The sequence below is a fragment of the Pristiophorus japonicus genome, chromosome 13 (assembly GCF_044704955.1).
Source record: "Pristiophorus japonicus isolate sPriJap1 chromosome 13, sPriJap1.hap1, whole genome shotgun sequence".
Lineage (NCBI taxonomy): Eukaryota > Metazoa > Chordata > Chondrichthyes > Pristiophoridae > Pristiophorus > Pristiophorus japonicus.
Genome location: NC_091989.1, coordinates 55,951,838 through 55,974,875, shown reverse-complemented (window position 1 = coordinate 55,974,875; position 23,038 = coordinate 55,951,838). Strand labels below are relative to the sequence as shown.

The window sequence follows — 23,038 nt, the reverse complement described above, 5'->3', positions numbered from 1 at the left end:
GAAAACTGAATGTAGAAGGTAGAGCTGACTGACAGAAGTGCACCAATGGGCATAAGATAAGCAAAGCAAACTAAAATGTGAATAGTTATTCAGTAAAATTCATGTTAAGAGCATATTTGACAATGGTTGTATCTAAAGAGATGGCCAAACAACAACAATTTGCATTATGGGCAAGAAACATTAAAAAATAATGGTGAAAATGATAAAAATACAAAATTAATTGCCATTGGCTTGGTAGCATTATCCTCAGCTAGCCAGCCAGATGGAAACAATAAGCTAGCTAGATCCAATAAAGCTTCAGTTGTATCAAAAAGATCTACAATATTCTAAAGCTTCAAAAATTCTTCTTATTATAATTTTTCAAAAGAATTGTTGTTCCTTTGTGCTGAGTCAAACATCTCTGATGTCTCAGTTTTCAGAATTGCACACTTAAAGTTTTTTCATGGCACAAAATGTCAATATCTTGCAACAAAATCAGCATTTCCTCTTCCTGTCCCCGCCAACATCTCAACTCCAGCTGGTCTCCTCCCACCCAATACAAACAAGTATGTTAGGTATATTTATACTGGAACAAGCATAAAGAGTTTGGCTTAACAAGAACAAATAGAATGACACCATTCTATTTGAATAATAATATTAGTATAATAATAAAGAACCACATAAAGTGTGATTGAGTTGGGAAATGTACTACCTTTCAGAAACTGAAGGAAATGTCTGACATTTGTTGTACTCTTGTTGTTTACAAATGGGCAAGTTTATAAAACAAAAGTAGCAGTGGTGCTTATAAACAGAGGATAAAGAGCACGAGCACATAAACCTGGAAAATTGTGTGATAACATCTAGCAGATAATTTTAGGAGGCTGTCCAGCGTGGAGCTTTGCCCGCCTGCTCACTGGGAGCAAATATCATAAATTTGGGTGTGCATTGCCCACGATTTTCCAACCATTCATTCTGTGCTTGTGATGAGAACTTAGCCCAACAACTGTATCTGCAACAAGACCGCTGAAATAGAGGCCACAGAAGCTATCTTCATGTAAACAGGCTAAAGAGTGAAAAAGGAAATTCAACAATTTCAAACATCAAACATTGAGCTTGCAAGTAAGGCTGCAGAGAGCAGTCACTATAATGGAAAAAAAAATCACAAATCTCATGACTATCTGAAAACTGTAATGGCATGAACTTGTAATTCCTTTGTTGCAGGAAGACAAGAGTTAAGTGGGAAGATTTCAGTTCTTCAGATTTCCAATTAATTTTATTCTAATTAAGAAACTAACTGGGAGAGCCAAGGTCCAGAGTGCAGCACACCACCAAGGCTGAAAGTAACAAAAGAGATGAGTGAAATCAGGAAGCAGTGACGTTGAGCTTGGGTTTTAAACACACGGAAAAAAAGTTCAAAGGAGTAGGGACCATAGTAGCAATCATAAGGTAGAAAAAGACAAGAAATGTTATAACAGAAACAATATTTTCATTGTCGTGTTGAAGGGGATGGAAGAGATCAAAGTGTAATTATATAATTATTATACTGTGAAAAGATTGGAGGTTATAAGCACTGAAGTTGTGCAATCTGAACATAAGAACATGAGAAATAGGAACAGGAGTAGGCCATTTGGTCCCTCGAGCCTGCTCCGCCATTCAATAAGATCATGGCTGATCTGATCTTGGCCTCAACTCCACTTCCCATAACCCTTGACTCACTTATCATACAAACATCTGTGTATCTCCACCTTAAATATATTCAAAGACCCAGCCTCCACAGCTCTGTGGGGTGGAGAATGCCAAAGATTCACAACTCTCAGAGAAGAAATTGCTCCTCATTTCTGTTTTAACTGGGCTGCCCTTATTCTGAAACTATGGCCCCTAGTTCCAGATTCCCCCATGAGGGGAAACATGCTTTCTGCATCTACCCTGTCAAATCCCCTCAGAATCTTATATGTTTCAATAATCACCTCTCATTCTTCTAAACTCCAATGAGTATAGGCCCAACCTACTCAACCTATCTTCATAAGTCAACCCCTTCATCTCCGGAATCAACCGAGTGAACCTTCTCTGAACAGCTTCCAATGCAAGTATATTCTTCCTTAAATACAGAGACCAAATCTGTATGCAGTACACTAGATGTGGCCTCACCAATGCCTGTACAATTGGAGCAAGACTTCCCTACTTTTATTTTCCATTCCGCTTGCAATAAAGGCCAGCATTCCATTTGCCTTCCTGATTACTTGCTGTACCTGTATACTAACTTTTTGGGTTTCATGCACAAGAACGCCAGATCCCTCTGTACTATAGCATTTTGTAATCGTCCCCTATTTAAATAATAATTTGCTTTTTTATTTCTCCTACCAAAGTGGATAACCTCACATTTTCCCACATTATAGTCCATTTGCCAAATTTTTGCCCACTAACTGAGCCTATCTATATCCCTTTGTAGATTCTTTGCATCCTCCTCACAACTTGCTTTCCCACCTATCTTTGTGTCATCAGCAAATTTGGCTACATTACACTTGGTCCCTTCATCCAAGGCATTAATATAAATTGTAAATAGTTGAGGCCCCAGCACCAATCCCTGTGGCACCTCACCAGTTACAGTTTGCCAATCTGAAAATGACCCATTTATCCCGACTCTCTGTTTTCTGTTAGTTAGCCAATCCTCTATCCACGTTAATATATTACCCCCAACCCCGTGAACTCTTATCTTGTGCAGTAATCTTTTGTGTGACATCTCAATAGCTGCTTGATTATCAATTATTGGGATGTTTTTAGTGTCCTTTACCATGAAGACTGATACAAAATATTTGTTCAAAGTCTCTGCCATTTCCCTGTTTCCCATTATTAATTCTCCAGTCTCATCCTCTAAGGAACTAACATTTACTTTAGCTACTTGTTTCCTTTTTATATACTTGTAGAAGCTCTTACTGTCAGTTTTTATATTTCTTACTAGTTTACTCTCATATGTTATCTTCTCTGTCTTTATTATTTTTTTAGTCGTCCTTTGCTGGTTTCTAAAATGTTCCCAATCCTCTGGCCTTGCATTGTCCTTCGCAACATTGTATGCCTTTGTTTTCAATTTGATACCATCCTTTACTTCCTCAGTTAGCCAGGGGTGGTTCATTTTTCCCTTAGCGTCTTTATTTCTCACTGGAATAAATCTTTGCTGAAAGTTTTGAAATAGCTCCTTAAATATTTGCCATTGCCTTTCTACAGTCTTACCCTTTAATATACTTTCCCAGTCCCCTTTGACCAACTCTGCCTTCATACCTTTATAATTATCTTTATTTAAGTTCAGGACACTCGTTTGAGACCTAGCATTCTCACCCTCAAACTGAATTTGAAATTCTACCATGTTATGATCACTCGTCCCAAGAGGATCCTTCACTACAAGATCATTAATTAATCCAGACTCGTTACACATTACCAGATCTAAAATAGTTTGCTCCCTGGTTGGTTCCACAACGTATTGTTCAAAGAAACCATCCTGCATACACTCTATGAACTCTTCCTCAAGGTTACCATTGCCAATTTGATTTGTCCAATCAATGTGAAGATTAAAATCACCCATGATTATTGCTGTACCTTTCTTACAAGCCTCCATTATTTCTTGATACTCTGTGCCACAGAGTGTCTGCTGCTTGGGGGCCTGTAGACCACTCCCACCAGTGACTTCTTTCCCTTATTACTTCTTATCTCCACCCAATCTGATTCTACATCTTGATCTTCTGAGCCAATATCATTTCTTACTACTGCACTAATCTCATCCTTTATTAACAGTACTACCCCATATTTCCTTTCTGCCTATCCTTACGAAATGGCAAATACCCCTGAATATTTAGTTCTCAGCTTTGGTCACCTTGCAACCACATCTCTCTAATGGCAATCAGATCATACCCATTTATTTCTATTTGTGACGTCAACTCATCTATCTTGTTACCAATGCTTCGTGCTTTCGGATATAGAGCTTTTAATTTTGTCTTGTGTGTATATGCTCTGTCCCTACTTGGCACACTCTGGTTATCATTACCCCTATCGCAACCCTGCACTTTTGCCTTCTCATTTCTCTTCGACTTTTTTAATTTCCGCTCACCGGATCCCCCACCCCGCCATCCCCCCCTCCACAATTTAGTTTAAAGCCCTATCTACAGCCCTAGTTATTTGATTTGCCAGGACATTGGTCCCAGCCTGGTTCAAGTGAAGTCCGTCCTGATGGAACAGCTCCCTCTTATCCCAATACTGGTGCCAGTGCCCCATGAATTGAAACCCATTCCTCCCACACCAGTCTTTGAGCCACGAGTTAATTTCTCTGATCCTATTTACCCGATGCAAATTTTCTCATGGCTCAGGTAGTAATCCCTTGTGGTTCTGCTTTTTTATTTAGTCCCTAGCTGCTCAAACTCCCTCAGCAGAACTTCTTTCTTTGTTCCACCTATGTCTTTAGTACCTATGTGGACCACAACAACAGGATCTTCCCCCTGCCAATCCAAGTTCCTCTCCAGACTAGAGATGTCCTTAACCCTGGCACCGGGCAGGCAACACAGCCTTCGGGACTCACACTCTCGGCTGCAGAGAACAATATTTATCCCCCTAACTATACTGTCCCCTACCACTACATCGTTTCTTTTTACTCCCCCCACTTGAATGGCCCCCCATTAAAAAGCTAATGAATGTAGAGTGGAATCATCAACAAAATAATGTATGCTATTTGATCATGAGCAGAGGAGGACATTGATATGTAGAAAGATAGAAGGCAGAGCTTTGGGGATTTCTTGAATAAGATGAAAATGAGCTACCAATCAGGTTCAGCAATTGAAAGTAAATTAGCTAGCCATGAACAATATTTTGGTGGGAAGCAACTTGTTTAAGAAATACACTGTACCAGATTCTATCAAAGGTTTTGCTAAGGTTATCCAAGGTAATAACTGATGATGCACCAAGGTACTTAAGAGCAGATTTTAAGATCTATGCCTAGTTGTTGTTGAGGTGGGGGGAGATCTTCAGTAATTGCTGCGTGTTTTCCTACAGAACAGTGACTCCACTTCAAAAGTAATTCAATGGCTGTGAAGTGCTTTGTATTTCCTGAGAATGTGACAATTGACGATATAAACGCAAGTTCTTTCTTTAAAAATAGTTCCTTTTCTATTTTGCCACTGAAAGATGAATCCAAATGCTCAGTTATTGCTGCAAAAATCTATTGGCCCTGAAATTCTGGTCGAGCTCTTCCCGCGGGCAAACGACAGAAAAAGAAAAAAAAGATGTGCACTTACCTGTTGCTGCTGCGCCCGTTGGAACTTCCGAGCCTGAGGCCTTCCGTGACTGCACGTCGCAGCACGTGCACGTGGGGACGTGCGCAGGCCAGGCTCTGGGGACAGCAGCCAATCAGGTGAAGTACAGATTCTCATTCATAGTAATAGGAGTTCCGTATGTCCGGAACTCCCCGCAACCCCAAACACCCAAAACACAATTAAAAATAGAAAATAAACTACATATTTAACATTCATTTAAATTAAAGTTCTTGTAAAAAAAAATATTTTCCCGACTTTTTAAAAAGTTTTTTTAATTAAGCCTTAAAATAAACTTACCGTAGTGGGGAGGGTTTTAAAAAAAAAAGTGTTTTTATAACATTATTTTTAGATGTTTTGTGTATTTTTAAACACTTGGCCTGTAAAAGGAGGCTATACGCCTGCTTTTTTCAGGCGTAAGATTTTAAAGGACATTAGCTGGGCAAGATATTCGCAAATATCGGAAATCTTGCCTTGCAAGTGTCCTCGCTCCGTCAAACCAGAATGATCTGTCAAACCAGAAACTCGACAGATCAGAAAATCCGGTTTTCAGCGCATGCGCATTGCACGCTGAAACTCGGCTTTTCCAATGCCTTCCCAGGTCCGTAGAAACTTCGTATGGACCCGGGGCATCGTAATTTCAGGGTCATTCATTTGCTCTGCTACTGACTGCAAAATTATATGTAAAAATGCTCAGTTTCTACGTTTAGTATAGTCTCCACTTACTTATTAGATTGGACAAAGGCAGTTTTTATAAAATCTCTGGAAGTACGTGGCAATCGGTGCTGAATCTGTTGCATTCCCTGGTAAAGGATTAGCTACATCCTACAAACAGTATATTATAAAAAAGATTACACCACAAGTGCAGACTCATTGCACAGAACTTCTGCTTGGGTAGCTATTTAATGACCTTGGTGTAAAAGCTGAGGGAATAACAGTACTTTTATCTCATGAAATATGCAAAAACCTATTTAACTGGCATTGTCTGGAAGTACATAGCTCACCTACCCTTCAGGCTGACTCGTGTGACACTCTATGGATTACTGTGTGTACCAACCCTCCCAGTTGATTTCTTCACTGCTATCAACGTAAGATTAGCCAGCCACTAAGCAACTACCTCAAAATAACTCCCAAAACATGGCTCTTAACTCAAAAATTAGTTTTTAACACGAGAGCTCAGTGCACGTCAAAAAAGGAGGGTTTTAATTTACACTTTGCCAGAGCTTTAAAAATAACTTGCCACTTGTCTTTACAGTGGTGCAGACAATGACAGCGCAGACAAGGGCAGCAGTGCTACAGATAAATAAAGCATGTGATGAAACCAGAGTTGGAAATCCTATCTCAGACAGTGCAATGGTGGTGAAGATCTGATAGAAACATAGGGCCCAAGTTTCGAGCCGCGCCTAGAACGGCGCAGTCCCGACCTGGACGCCCGTTTTTCGTGCCACAAAAGTGCGCCAAAAAAAAACTTCCAGATTCTCCAGCTCCCTGCAGGTCGTTTGCAGCTCGGCGCAGCGCAGCATGAGCTGTAGGGGGCGGAGCCAGGTCCCTGCGCTGAAAACAGTGCCGGACCTCTGCACATGCGCGCTACAGTGGGCGCGCATGTGCAGTAGCTCCAGGCGCCCAAAACTGTGTGGGAGGGGCCGAAGCACGCAGCCCCTAGCCCTGGCCGAATGGCCTCACTGGGGCTGTGTGAATAAGGCTCCTCCCACGGCCAGCTCCTGCTTCCTCCCGACCCGACTCGACTCCCGCTTCCCGCCCCCCGCCTCCGGACCGGACCGGACCCGACACTGACCCGACTCCCGCTTCCCCCCTCCCCCCCCGCCCCTGGACCGGACCCGACCCCGAACCCAACACCGACCCGACTCCCGCTTCCCCCCACCCCCCCGGACTGGACCCGACCTGACCTCCCTCCTCCCGACCTGACCTGACCTCCCTCTCTCTCTCTCCCTCCCTCCCCCCGACCCGACCCGCGATCCTGACCCGACCCAACGCCACCTACCTGTAAATCTGGTGCTGGGGACGGGCCCTGCCCGAAGTCTTGGGCCCTGCCTGAAGTCTCGGGCCCGGCCGGGCCCGGCCCGTTCAGCCCAGCCTCCCTCCCCCTTCTCCTTTCCCCCCCCACCGCCATCTCCTTTTCCCCCCCCATCTCCTTTCCCCCCCCCCACTCCCCCTTCTCCTCCTCCCCCTTCTCCCCCCCTTCCCCTTCTCCCCCATCCCTCCCTCTGCTCCCCCTCTCTCCCTCTACCCCCCTCCTTCCCCTCCCCTCACTGTCAGAAACACAGACACTGACAGACAGAGAATGAGAGACACAGACAGACAGACAGAGAGATAGAGACACTGACAGAGACACACTGGGGGGGGCATCCCAGCACGCTGTTGGAGGGCTCCCGGTGCTGCAGTAGGTAAGTAGAAAATGTTTTATTTATTGATTTTTAAAAAAAAATTATTTCTTATTAATTTTTTTTGATTGATTTATTGGTTGATTTATTGATGTTTTTATCATTTATTATTGATGATGGCTCTTTATTTGTAAAACTGAAGTGTTTAATGTTTGTAAACTTCCCTTTAAACCCCATTCCCTACGCCTGATTTGTAACCTACGCCTGATTTTCTAAAGTGTAGACAAGGTTTTTTCGAGCGTACAAAAATCTTCATTTACTCCATTCTAAGTTAGGTTGGAGTAAGTTTTCACTGACGAAACTTTGAAAACAGGCGTAAGTGGCTGGACACGCCCCCTTTTGAAAAAAAAATTCTGTTCCAAAGTGAAACTGTTCTAACTGACTAGAACTGGAGCAAACTAAATGGCGAGAATTCCGATTTCTAAGATACTCTGTTCTACACGAGTTGCTCCTAAAAATCAGGAGAAAATCATGGCGAAACTTGGGGCCATAGAAACATAGAAAATATGTGCAGGAGTAGGCCATTCGGCCCTTCAAGCCTGCACCACCATTCAATAAGATCATGGCTGATCATTCACCTCAGTACCCCTTTCCTGCTTTCTCTCCATACCTCCTGATCCCTTTAGCCATAAGGGCCATATCTAACTCCCTCTTGAATATATCCAATGAATGAACTGGCATCAACGACTCTCTGCGGCAGGGAATTCCATAGGTTAACAACTCTCTGAGTGAAGAAGTTTCTCCTCATCTCAGTCCTAAATGGCTTACCCCTTATCCTAAGACTGTGTCCTCTGCTTCTGGACTTCCCCAACATTGGGAACATTCTTCCTGAATCTAACCTGTCCAGTCCCGTCAGAATTTTATTTGTTTCTATGAGATCCCTCTCATCCTTCTAAATTCCAGTGAATACAGGCCCAGTCGATCCAGTCTCTCCTCATATGTCAGTCCTGCCATCCCGGGAATCAGTCTGGTGAACCTTCGCTGCACTCCCTCAATAGCAAGAACGTCCTTCCTCAGATTAGGAGACCAAAACTGAACACAATATTCCAGGTAGGGCCTCACCAAGGCCCTATACAACTACAGTAAGACCTCCCTGCTCCTATACTCAAATCCCCTAGGTATGAAGGCCAACATACCACTTGTCTTCTTCACCGCCTGCTGTACCTGCATGCCAACTTTCAATGACTGATGTACCATGACACCCAGGTCTCGGGTCTCGTTGCACCTCCCCTTTTCCTAATCTGCCGCCATTCTGCCTTCGTGTTTTTGCCTCTCTCAGGAGATCACTTGTTTTCAGGTGGAGTGGAGAGTATATATTGTGGTACACAAGTTATCACAATTGTGTGGGACAGGTTCGATAGATAATATTCTGCCTTCGTGTTTTTGCTCCCAAAGTGGATAACCTCACATTTATCCACATTATACTGCATCTGCCATGCATTTGCCCACTCACCTAACTTGTCCAAGTCACCCTGTAGCCTCTTAGCATCCTCCTCACAGCTCACACCGCCACCCAGCTTAGTGTCATCTCCAAACTTGGAGATATTACACTCAATCTCTTCATCTAAATCATTAATGTATATTGTAAATAGCTGGTGTCCCAGCACTGAGCCCTGTGGCACCCCACTAGTCACTGCCTGCCATTCTGAAAAGGACCCGTTTATCCCGACTCTCTGCTTCTTGTCTGCCAACCAGTTCTCTATCCACGTCAGTACATTACCCCAATACCATGTGCTTTAATTTTGCACACCAATCTCTTGTGTGGGACCTTGTCAAAAGCCTTTTGAAAGTCCAAATACACCACATCCACTGTAATGCTTCTCATCATTGTTTTCCTCTGCCCTATATGGGGAGAACACTGACTGCCCAGATGTAGAGCAAAGGGAAACAACCCTCATTTTGATTGGTGCTTCTGAAGGCAGCAACATTCCAACACCAAAACAAGTACCACTTACAGCAGTCAACATCTTTTCTAGCCAACAATGACCTGAGTGCCTCATTCAGCCCATACCGGATGAACATACAAACAATGATGGACAGGTAAAGACACTTAGTCTATCGAACCTGTCCCACACAATTGTGATAACTTGTGTACCACAATATATACTCTCCACTCCACCTGAAAACAAGTGATCTCCTGAGAGAGGCAAAAAAAACAGACAAGAAAGAAAACTGTCCAATTTTGGGAAAAGAAATCTGGGAAATTTCTCTCAGACCTAGCAAGATGGTCAAAACTAGTCCAGAAGATCACTTTGGCCCTGAATTTCCTGCAGTGCCTACCTTCTGCAAGAGGTAATCTTCACCCGAACCAGAAACAGGTCCAGCTCTCGCAGCAAGGAATCTAGTGAATCAGCATCCGCCGCAGGAGGCAGCTTGTTCTTCAGGTCTACCGGTCTCTGGGTAAAGAACCACCTCCTGACATCTAAACTAAATCTGGCCTTATACAACTTAAATTGTCCCCCTTGGTCAACAGGAACACAATCTATTTCCTTCATTATCTTATCAACCTCAATCAGATCACCTCTAAGTTTTCACCTCTCTAAAGTGTAGAGTCTCAACTCTTTTAGCCTATCTTGATAACTAAGATGCTTCAGACTGGGAATTAGTCTGATGGCCCTCCTCTGCATCCTTTCCAAAGCCTCAATATCACCCACCATGTCAGGAGGCCAAAACTGGACACAGTATTCCAAGTGAGGCCTGACCAAGGAATTTATCCTGATGAATCTACCTAAACTTCACCAGTTACCAGTGAAGGCCCGGGAAAATAAAGTTGTAAACTGAGATTTTCAAATAAATTGTATCGAGTTTCTCACGCCAGTGGTGTGGAGTTTGCTCAATGTAAATCAGATGGATTGGGCAACACCAGCCTCGGGCAAGACTGTCTCAAGTTGGGGCTTTTTTCCACTGGAATAGAGAAGCTTAAGGAAGGATGATAAGGTTTTCAAAATTATGAAAGATTTTGAGAGGGTAAATTGTGAAAGGTTATTTCCATTGGTTGGTGAATCAGTTACAAAGAGCACAGACTGAAGATTATCACAAGAACAAATGGGAATAAGAAGGATATTATTATCCTTGAGAGGGCATAGAGATGGCGAATAAAGATAATTCCAAGTATGGTGAATATAAGTTCTGAGGAAAGGTTAAGGAAATTGGGCATTTTTGAGGGAGGGAAGAGGAAATTACAGGGGGATTTAACTGAAGCATCACGACTATGAAGGGAATTGATGAAGCTGGTCGAAGCAAATGTGGAAAAGGGTTCAAATTCTGAGAACAGAAAGGAAAATTGAGGAAGATAGTAATAAGAAGGTAAGTTGGGTGAAATCTTTTGATCCAAAAAGGTAATAGATGTATGAAATAAGTTACCAGAAGTTATTGAAGTACACAGCATAAATGGCTGAACATGCAATTTTAATCATGCCTTGCTAGAGAAATAAGGAATTGAAGGTTATGGTACGAAGGCTACAATGTAGGTTGATCAAAAATGAATGTGTTTAATGGGTGAACTGACTTCTTCCTGTACCAAAAAGTTCTTGTTATTTGTAATATTAATGATCAACATAATTATTCAACATTAACCAACAACAAAAAAAAAGGCACATATAGTTGGAACCAGCACAATAATTGTCTAATCCAATTATTTTAATCAGAAAACAAAAAGCAAGAACTTACCTCATATACATTGAATTGTGACTGTCCTCTGGAAAGTTCTCTGTAATTTGTGGTGAATTCCCCAATAAAATCATGGCTGTACATCAAAAACACAATGTGATGTCAAACTTTTAGTCACATAGCATAAACAGGCATACAAACAATAAACACAGACAAGCACTGCTAACCGTACTGCATAATTTACTGCTGGCCAAGAATTAGGGACAAGAAATGCTTCAGCCGAGAGAATGAAAAAACTCAATGGCTCATTTCTTTGTATGGATAATTGCCAAACTACATGATGTAAGGCACTTGTATTACAAAAGCACCAGTGGACCTTGATAAAAGATGGCAATATTGCGATTGTTCTCAAGTCATTTGATTTTGTCAAACATATAATTAAATAGCAACAAATAGTGCATTCTAAACAGGTACCAAATGCACGGTAGATGCATTCTTGTAGACTCTAGATGGCATAATTGATAATGATTCTAACAAGATCCTTCACGTAACTACCTAACAATGTCAGAATATTACATTCAGAGCAACAATCAATGCAAAACAAAAATAGATAATTCTGTATTATCAAATTACAAAATATACTGGTTTGTAGTGATGAGGTAATGGGAATAGCTAGAACGTGTGAGGTTAAAAAGATCATTTGTAAATTCAAGTGCTTTAATTTGTCAATATGACAATCAGTGGGGATTTCAAGCTGTGTGGCAGCAGATGGGAATCATTGAGCAAACAAACAGGGATCCACTTTGGAGAATTTCACATACTTTATTATATCATTTGTGGTGCTCTGTGTGCAAATTCTTTGGTTACAATATGCAAAATCAATCTGCTGTTTTTATTTGATTGCAGGCAAAGTGCAATTATTGTTGTGAAGAACTAAATAAACAGAATTTTCACTCGCAATCCATCCTGAATTTGAGAAACAGTGGCCCCGGAATTTGCAGTCAGCGGTGAAGCGAAGGTGTTTGCTGCTGGCCCCGAAGTAAGCTTCGCACTAGGGTCTCACGATACCTGTGTCAAGAACTTTGGGTTTTCCGATATTCAATTCAAATCAACAGAGTATAATGGGGATCCCCTTGTGTGAACTGCTATGAAGTCAACAGGCTCTCTAAGCAGCCAATCAAAATGCAGAATTCTCACAGACAGCGAACCAGGAAGTGAGTAATCTCTTAAAATTCTAACTTTTTAAAAACTATTAGAGTGAGCAAAACAAAGATTGGGGCTCTCACATGGGGAAAAGACAAACCTGAAATAAGGATGGACAAGTTTCTTAAAAATGTTATTAAAATGGACAAATTTCAACTGCACAAAATTAAAATTAGTTTTTCAGGCCCTTATCTTTTGTTTAGCAGACTGTTAAAACCCCAGTTATACCGAATCCCTTTGGGTCTAACTTTTAGTGGAGAATGTAACAGCGTGCTTGCTGCGGAAGAGCCAAAGTTTATGTCAATTTCCCTGATTTGGGTGATTATACTAATTGCCGGCTCTGGGGGTGAGAGGGGTGGTGGGAGGGGGCCATCAGTGCAGCCTGTGTCGGAGTTGTGAATGTCAGACCGCAACTTCAGGATTTCCACCCGAAGTTACGGTCAGTTTCAAAGGAGGGATGACGGCGAACACTGGCAGTTCGCCATCATCCCAACCAATGCGTTTTGTAACTTGACCATATAAAACACCATTTAAAACACCGAAATTAGAATGTAAATTGCCAAAGTCAATTGATCATTTTGGTTTCTGCACATACAGGAAAAGGTGATGATTAATTCCGCAGAACATTAGAGCTCTGAAAGTAATTACGTAGTGGAAATGGGCCAGAATTTTCTGGAGCAGGAGATCTCACGGCATGTCCCATTAGTTTTGGGATTTCTTTCCTCATGCATCAGCTCGAAAAAAATTTGCACTGCAAATTGCAGGAAGTGCAAATTAAGTCAACGAAGCATGTGGGACCTTAATGAATGATGGGTACAATAGTCTATCTGCTTGGCCAATTAAATTTAAGGATAGAAATAGAAACAAAGCTAACAATGGAGAAGAAAATAGGGCGAGTTAAAGTCAAGTTAGAAATAGAAAGAGAAATAAAGAGAGGGAGAGAAAGACAGATTGAATTGAGAGTAAGAGAAAAAAAAGAGACAGAGAGGAACAGTAAGAAAAAAAGTAAAATTTAAATTAAAATGTTTTTAAACTTCTGGCAACAATTCACTACCTGCAGAAATGAGATCCCACAGTTTCAATTGGTTCCCTTTCTGGGCCTCCGAGGTTGAGTGGCATTGCAGTAACATAAAACTGATCAATAACGGGGTCCTTATGTCATGATATACCAGACCTAACTTTCTGTGGCTAGTTTAATTTGTATTCACGGTGCAATCCAGCAATTTCTTGAAACCCATGGGAGAGTGTCGGCAGGATCCCGTTTTCACAAGACTAATGGCAGAGAGCGCAAATCATCCAGCAATTAATGGCGTGTCTTTTCCTCGCCACATATTGCTGAATTTTATACACACTAATTAACGATGTGCACCTTTAACTCAATGTTATTTTGCCAGCAAATTCTGGCCCAACGTTCCAGTTTTGACTTTTAACAGAGGATAAAACAACAGAACAATTTCTTGAGCCAAGTGGACCTGGCAAAAAGCCTCGGGTTTAAAATGATGCAAGAATCCAAGGACTGTCCTGTCAGAATGCCTATATCAAATATGGCTGATCTACGATAATGGCATGCTATTAAATAATCAGGTCATTATCCAGAATGTCTGCAGGCTCGAATGCAATAATTTACTCTCTCCTCCCTCCCACCTCGCACCATTATGTAAGGAGATCTATCCTGCGAGAGAGAGGATCCGGCCTCTGCTCTCGGTATCTAACAATCATTGTTTCAGAGTTAATGATGATTTGCCAGCACGACTTTCTCCTCCCTGAGTGCATCTTTGGAACTACCTCTGGGGAAACAGAGGGAATGCACACAAAAACCTTCATTTCCAGGATCCGAGACTATCTAGCCTCCAGACTAAAACGGCTTCTGTCCTTGAGCTGAAGCGAACATATCTATCTCCAGATGCCCACAACTCCTGAAAATGTCTTGAACTAAACTCTGGGTAAATTTTCCACTCACAGGTTGAACTGTACGGTGACTAAACACGCCTGCTGCTATATTATCGACCCTGCTTAAATGTTGAACCAAGGGAGTAATCTTATGACCCAGATAACAACATACCAGTAGAATAGCGTTTTGGCAGTGGGAATGAATCATCCTTCACCCGTTTGTTAACATAGTAAACCACCACAGCATTATATGACCAATAGTAAGTCTGGAAGTGTTCTGGGATAGCCTTATTGAACTTAGCTCCAATTAATTCATATATCAGGTAAAGAGTTCTCATGTCTACTTGTCCGAACCCACATGGGCCTGCTATTCTGTCAGGAACTATCAGTCACTACTATCAACTGCAGGCAACACTGTTGCTGGGAACTGTCCTTTCATACATTATATTTCTGTGACTACCTTGTGAGGTCCAGGGCCAAAGATGGTCAATGTTTACTGGATGGGAAAGGAAGGCTATGCAGGGTGACATCCGGCTGCATTGGTCCACTGATACGATTGCATAAAAAGTTGCTGTTGGGAATGACAAGCATGACTGCTGCTGAATGATACAATATCCTTGATGTGAAGAAGTGTCGAGGGAGTAGACCATGGAAACCATATGACATGCTGTACTAAGGTTTCCATGAAATCCTTTGGTGGCCCAATCTGATCATCCTACAGATGCTTGAAGAGGGTAATTCCCTCTGATAGTCACCAGGACCTGTGTGTATGCGGGAGAAGGTGGCACGGCCACATTTATCACCCAACCCTAGTTCCTCTGAGGTAGTAGTTGTGGGCCTTCTCCTTAAACTGCAGGGGTCCTTGTGGTCATGGTATCCCATAATGGTGTTAGGCAAGGAATGCCAGATATTGATCCAGTGAATGTGAAGGATCAGCAATCAATGGAAAAGTCAGGATGTGTGGCTTGGAGGTGATGAGATGCTCCCACAACATTCCTGCTCTTCTTCTTGATATGGGCTGAATCATCAACCGAAGAGCTGTCAATTAAGTTGAATTCTACGGAATGGTGGCAAGCAGCTCCACCCCTAATCTTATGATGGAGAAAAGCAACTGAGGTTATTTTCCGAGGAACTCCTGCAGTACTGTTATAGTGGTGTGATGGCTGACCTTAGACAACTGCAACCGTCTTCCTTTGTGTCAGATATGACTTGAATTACTGGAGGGATTTTTGTTTGACCTCCATTGACTTCAATCTTCTGAAGGCTCCTTGGTGCCATACTTGGTCGAATGCTCCCTTGATGCCAAGGGCAGCTCCTCTCACCTCTCCATCTTAAGGCTCCCCTTAATGTTTGCAAGGTGGTCCTCTGCCTGGCTCCCAAGGTGGAAGGGCAATTGTTGCATAACCTGAACCATAAAAGGATCCCCAGTGTAAGTGAAGGGAGCTCTGAAGTGTAATGCACAGGACCGCAGGACATCCCATGAAAGATTGCAGCTGTGTCATGCTTTGCTGCAGTCTGTCCATTGAGCAAGTAACAATCCCTGTCGTTGCATGTCTATGATTTTTTTATTCCAAAGATTTCAGCAACTGCTATATACTTCTGTCAAAAAATACATTTCCTGTCGAGGGGTAGCACATCATAACCTGATTAAGCCCTTGTTGGTAAAGTCATCAACAGAGCTTGTCTATCTTCTTAGGTTCCCAGACATGCTGCACTTGCAGACAACATGAGGAAAAACTGTCTGCAACTAACAAAATATACCATGGTTTGGCTAAATTTAATGACGCTGCACCTCCATGCATTCAATCTATTTTATGTTAAATAAACCTGTTTCATAGTGTATCCATTATAAAATGTCCTGCATGACTGATAGCCATCTTCTGAATGTTTCCCTCTATTGTGAAGGTGACTGGGAACAGGACTCCACCAAGTGGGAGAAGTAGGAAGAGGAGGAGATGGTGATAAATGGCATGTGTCTGCTTAAACCTTTGGGATACAGCCATGAGGACTCCCATGAAATGTACCAAATATGATCTGTGCACAATCCAAAGGATAAATTCCAATCCAGGGTCAGGGGTCCCCACAAACAGTACATGAGCCTTGCTCCCTCTCACATTAAGGGCTTCCATGTAATGTGGAGCTATTATCTAACAGCATGACCTAAGGCAATTTGACACTATTTTCTTCTTCTGCCTCCTCTTTCACTTGAGGGGAGTTATGTTTCCATTCACTTGTACATAGATGGGAATATTCAGAAGATGGATAATATCAGTCATGCAAGACACATTTAGAATGGACTAAAGTATGTAACGGGTACAATTACTGAAGCAAGCAGTATTGGGCAGACATTGAAAAATGGTATATGATACTAGGGGGTAGAAATAGACATCCTTTGCACCTCCCCTTAGCGCCTTCAGTGGGCAATAACGGGCGCTACCGGCTCTGCGACCGGGTACGGCAAGAGTACCGACGCCCGCAAACTTGCCGTGGAGATTTGTGGCACAGGTAAACCCGAAAGCAACGATCCCCTGCACGCCAGAGATCGTGACATCATCCGGCTGCGCAGTGCCCCGGTAGCATCCCAGATGCAAACTTCGGATCCGCCCCCTGCAGCCTCGCTGGGCGTCAACACTGGCAGCTGCAGGAGGCATTGCTCGGGAGGCAGGATGCTTGGGAAGCGGGAATTAAAGGTGATGCCGCTCGGGTAAATAAAAATTGTATTTTCAGCCCTTAGGTGATTATTTTCCCCATTTTGTTCTGCTGTGATTGATCTGCCCTCCTGTTAGAGTGCTGGGGCTGATTGTGGCGGATCGCGGCTGCTGTTGGCGACGAGGGAAATCCTTGTAATGCAGAGCCTGCAGCAATGACTGTTCCCTTTAAGGGAGTGAAGGAGACTCCGATCCCATCAGTGCTGCACTCAACATTAGGCAGCGCTGCACCACTACCGCCCCTCTTGCCGGCTTTAACACTCCAAGGGAAGTGGCAGCACTTGATTTAGCGCTCCATTTCCTTCCTGGAGCACTAAACCAGAAGTTCACGTTGGCTTCACTTGCGTAGTGCCCGGTTCTATTTTTCCCCACCACAAAATTTCATGCCCCAAACGGGGCACGGCGCAATTTCTAGTCATAGATGTCGGGAATAGTTTACAAAAAGCTAATCAAACAAACCAGTCAGGGAAGTTCCTTTGAATTGATCTTGCAGATTTTGAGATGAAGTAATCAAAGAAATATGTAATCTCATCCTTCAACAAAAGAGAATAAACTCTTTATTAGAATTACGTCAAAGTAATCCTCAGGGGCGCGGGGGGGGGAGGTGGGGGGAAGAGAGGACAAGAGCGTGGTTGCCCGTTGCCCAGGGTAACAGAGGTCCAACGCTTTCTTGTGGGGCCCGAAGGAGTCCTCCTCCCGGCCCACAAGGAAATCTAAAATCATAATTAAAAACTTACCTTTAGCGCTTCTGGCTCACAATCTCCCTCCTGGCACGTTTGGCCTGACAGCGAGGCCATCACTGCTTCCAGGCTCAGGCCTTTGACTAAAATAGCACCTTGGTTCCCGATATGTATATTTGAAGAAGGACCTCGGCTGCTTGAGACAGGGGTGCTGCCCGAAAGGTACTGATAGGAGCAGGTTAACATTGGGACACGGCGGGGAGACTGCCCAATCAGAGGGGGTAAGTCGTTCAGCTCATTTTAACCGTCCCCCTCTGCCTGGCCAGGGGGAGGGGGCAGGGGATTAAATTCGGGGCCATAACTTCTTTGAAGAACAGACACTTGCTTTAAAAGCAAATCTGTTAGATAAAGGTAATTAGCAAAACAATATAAACAATATTTACAACCTATAAACACAAAGGTATTAAGATAATCGCACAGACTGTCGCTGAAGACAGTAAATTTACATTGTTTGAGTTGGAGCATTTGATGCAGCTGAACCTACAATTGACGTTTGTGCCCATTCCATTCACACTTCAGGCAAATTTAGCTGAATTGATTTTCATGAATTGAAAAGCATGCAACCTCCTTCCCACAGCCTGACATGCTGGTTTTGGAGGAAGTGTTCTTGTGGTGCATTATTTCTTAACAACTTTGTAATCAAGATACCCACAAGTCAAAATATTTTTTCTTCTTCAAAGAGGTGCTATGGTATTGAAGCAGATATCTCACCTCCGAGCAAACATGATGATTTATAATGACTGTGTAAGCTCTATTGAATAGTTCTAACATTGAGTTAAGTGGTTTAAAATGATATTTAAATGAATAAAAAACAAGAGGAACAGCAGACAAAATTCAATTTCTGTTATAAGTCTCACAATTGATTACTTTTTCAAAATTCTAGTGAAACATTTGTATTCATATTGTTTAAATAATTTATGGATATTTCTTTATGCTAATGTGACTGTTTGTTATTTTTCCCCCTCTTCCTTCTTAGATGTCCCATCACCAAATACTATCCTTGACTGAGAAACGATGGTTGATTTGATCTCAAACATCCACCAATGTGACTCTGGAAAAAAGCTTCCAGCTATCCCTCCATTCCCATGTAAAAGCAGCTGGCCTCCAATTAATGTTTCCATTCCTCATCGTGAACTGAATCACAAGAACTGCCACTCTGGAACGCAGCACATTGGGAGTTCAGTATCTCACAGCATCAGGTTTTGGGATGTCCATTGTAAATGATGCTGAAAAGAGCACCTGTGTCTCTGTATGTGGCTAGTGAGGCAGCTTCTTCAATGACATTGTTGGTCACGACACGGGGAGAGAAACACACCGACACAGTGCCAAGTCCCGTAGTCATTGTCAAGTCAAGTCGCTGGAGAAATACCACCAACGATGTCTCCGCAAGATCCTACAAATCCCCTGGGAGGACAGACGCACCAACATTAGCGTCCTCGACCAGGCCAACATCCCCAGCATTGAAGCGCTGACCACACTTGATCAGCTCTGCTGGGCAGGCCACATTGTCCGCATAGAAACAGTGGGCCCAAGTTTCCACATGATTTGCGCCTGATTTTTAGGAGCAACTGGTGGAGAACGGACTATCTTAGAAATCGCAATTCTCCACATTTTTTTTTCTGCAGTTCTAGTGAGGTAGAACAGTTCTACTTTAGAACAGAATTTTTTCTTCAAAAGGGGGCGTGTCCGGCCACTGACGCCTGATTTCAAAGTTTCCACAGTGAAAACGTACTCCAAACTAAAGTAGAATGGAGCAAGTGAAGATTTTTGTAGAACTGAAAAAACCTGTTCTACACATTAAAATATCAGGCGCAGGTTACAAATTAGGCGTCCAGAACGAGGTGGGGGGGGGGAAGGGAACTCATTAAATTCTACAATCAATCCTTATTTATACTTCTACAAATATTATACAAATAAATCCAACCTGAATAAACATTTATAAGCAAAGAAAAGATTAAATAAACCATCTTCCTACCTGTGTGAAAGTGCTTCAGCCATTGTTCGAAGGAAACCGCCGTTTGTTGCCGCGCAGGGGAGGGAGGGGAAGTAGACAGCGGCTTGTTGCCGTGGAGGGAGGGGAGGGAGGAGAAGGAGACAGCGACTTGTTGCCGCGCAGGGGAGGGAGGGGAAGGAGACAGCGGCTTGTTGCTGCGCAGGGGAGGGAGGGGAAGGAGACAGCGGCTTGTTGCCGCGCAGGGGAGGGAGGGGAAGGAGACAGCGGCTTGTTGCCGTGGAGGGAAGGGAGGGAGGGGAAGGAGACAGCGGCTTGTTGCCGCGCAGGGGAGGGAGGGGAAGGAGACAGCGGCTTGATGCCGCAGAGGGGAGGGAGGGGAAGGAGACAGTGAGAAGGGAAGCCTCAGTGCTGATGTGCTGATGGCAATGTGGTTTTATTAAAAAATGTTCCAAAATTAAACAGCTACAAAGAACTACAAAAATGGCCGAGTGCCAATGTTTTTTTTCACACTGAGCATGCGCGAACGCTCCAATGCGCACGCGCAGCGTTGCCGGCAGGAAAAAAACTAATTTAAATAGTACCCACCCCCTCCCACTTACAAAATCGGCGCGAGTGTAGGCTCCGCCCCCCTGGGCGCCACGCCAAACAGACAAGGAGCTGCAGAGCGCTCGAGAATATCGCGTTTATTTTTTGGCGCCGTTTTAGGCGCGAAAAACGGGCGCCCAGCTCGGAGGGGCGCCCGTTTTTTATCCTGTGGAAACTTGGGCCCAGTGAAACATAGAAAATAGGTGCAGGAGTAGGCCATTCGGCCCTTCAAGCCTGCACCACCATTCAATGAGTTCATGGCTGAACATGCAACTTCAGTACCCCATTCCTGCTTTCTCGCCATACCCCTTGATCCCCCTAGTAGTAAGGACTACATCTAACTCCTTTTTGAATATATTTAGTGAATTGGCCTCAACAACTTTCTGTGGTAGAGAATTCCACAGGTTCACCACTCTCTGGGTGAAGAAGTTTCTCCTCATCTCTGTCCGAAATGGCTTACCCCTTATCCTTAGACTGTGACCCCTGGTTCTGGACTTCCCCAACATTGGGAACATTCTACCTGCATCTAACCTGTCTAAACCCGTCAGAATTTTAAACGTTTCTATGAGATCCCCTCTCATTCTTCTGAACTCCAGTGAATACAAGCCCAGTTGATCCAGTCTTTCTTAATATGTCAGTCCCGCCATCCCGGGAATCAGTCTGGTGAACCTTCGCTGCACTCCCTCCATAGCAAGAATGTCCTTCCTCAAGTTAGGAGACCAAAACTGTACACAATACTCCAGGTGTGGCCTCACCAAGGCCCTGTACAACTGGAGCAACACCTCCCTGCCCCTGTAATCAAATCCCCTCGCTATGAAGGCCAACATGCCATTTACTTTCTTAACCGCCTGCTGTACCTGCATGCCAACCTTCAATGACTGGTGTACCATGACACCCAGGTCTCGTTGCACCTCCCCTTTTCTTAATCTGTCACCATTCAGATAATAGTCTGTCTCTCTGTTTTTACCACCAAAGTGGATAACCTCACATTTATCCACATTATACTTCATCTGCCATGCATTTGCCCACTCACCTAACCTATCCAAGTCACTCTGCAGCCTCATAGCATCCTCCTCGCAGCTCACACTGCCACCCAACTTAGTGTCATCCACAAATTTGGAGATACTACATTTAATCTCCTCGTCTAAATCATTAATTTCCAAGTAAACAGCTGGGGCCCCAGCACAGAACCTTGCTGTACCCCACTAGTCACTGCCTGCCATTCTGAAAAGTACCCATTTACTCCTACTCTTTGCTTCCTGTCTGCCAACCAGTTCTCAATCCATGTCAGCACACTACCCCCAATCCCATGTGCTTTAACTTTGCACATTAATCTCTTGTGTGGGACCTTGTTGAAAGCCTTCTGAAAGTCCAAATATACCACATCAACTGGTTCTCCCTTGTCCACTCTACTGGAAACATCCTCAAAAAATTCCAGAAGATTTGTCAAGCATGATTTCCCTTTCACAAATCCATGTTGACTTCGACCTATCATGTCACCTCTTTCCAAATGCGCTGCTATGACATCCTTAATAATTGATTCCATCATTTTACCCACTACTGATGTCAGGCTGACCGGTTTATAATTCCCTGTTTTCTCTCTCCCTCCTTTTTTAAAAAGTGGGGTTACATTGGCTACCCTCCACTCGATAGGAACTGATCCAGAGTCGATGGAATGTTGGAAAATGACTGTCAATGCATCCGCTATTTCCAAGGCCACCTTCTTAATACTCTGGGATGCAGTCCATCAGGCCCTGGGGATTTATTGGCCTTCAATCCCATCAATTTCCCCAACACAATTTCCCGACTAATAAGGATTTCCCTCAGTTCCTCCTTCTTACTAGACCCTCTGACCCCTTTTATATCCGGAAGGTTGTTTGTGTCCTCCTTAGTGAATACTGAACCAAAGTACTTGTTCAATTGGTCTGCCATTTCTTTGTTCCCCGTTATGACTTCCCCTGATTCTGACTGCAGGGGACCTACATTTGTCTTTACTAACCTTTTTCTCTTTACATATCTATAGAAATCTATATGCCAGACACGAGACTCCCAAAGCAAGCGCTCTACTCGGAACTCCTTCACGGCAAACGAACCAAAGGTGGGCAGAGGAAATGTTACAAGGACACCCTCAAAGCCTCTCTGATAAAGTGCAACATCCCCACTGACACCTGGGAGTCCGTGGCCAAAGACCGCCCTAAGTGGAGGAAGCGCATCTGGAAGGGCGCTGAGCACCTCGAGTCTCATCACCGAGAGCATGCAGAAATCAAGCGCAGACAGCGGACAGCGTGCGGAAAACCTGTCCCACCCACCCTTTCCCTCAACGACTATCTGTCCCACCTGTGACAGGGACTGTGGTTCTCGTATTGGACTGTTCAGCCACCTAAAGACTCATTTTTAAGAGTGGAAACAAGTCTTCCTCGATTCCGAGGGACTGCCTATGATGATGATGATGTCATTGTTTTCATGCCATCTACGTGGTTTCACATACCTTGGAGCCTATTCTAGTCTCAGTAGCTGTGTAGTTTTCAGTGGGAACAGGGAGATCACAAAACCAAAATCTTGCTCCGGCACTTACCACCCCATTCCTGGTGATTTTTTCATGAATTTGGACCGGCTTGGGAAATAGGCCCCCAAAATAAGTGGGACCCTCACTCATTTATGTAAATGGGGGTCCTAC

General features: G+C 43.6%; 1 protein-coding gene across 4 annotated transcripts in view; it reads right to left on the bottom strand.

The window, feature by feature from the left end:
• LOC139278583 (copine-8) overlaps positions 1–23,038 on the bottom strand; it is a 435,806-nt gene that overhangs the window by 157,216 nt on the left and 255,552 nt on the right. For all 4 annotated transcript variants that reach the window (XM_070897510.1, XM_070897511.1, XM_070897512.1 and 1 more), the window contains one exon: positions 11,342–11,417. In XM_070897510.1, coding sequence (XP_070753611.1) covers positions 11,342–11,417 — 76 coding nt within the window. The remainder of the gene's footprint in view (positions 1–11,341; positions 11,418–23,038) is intronic.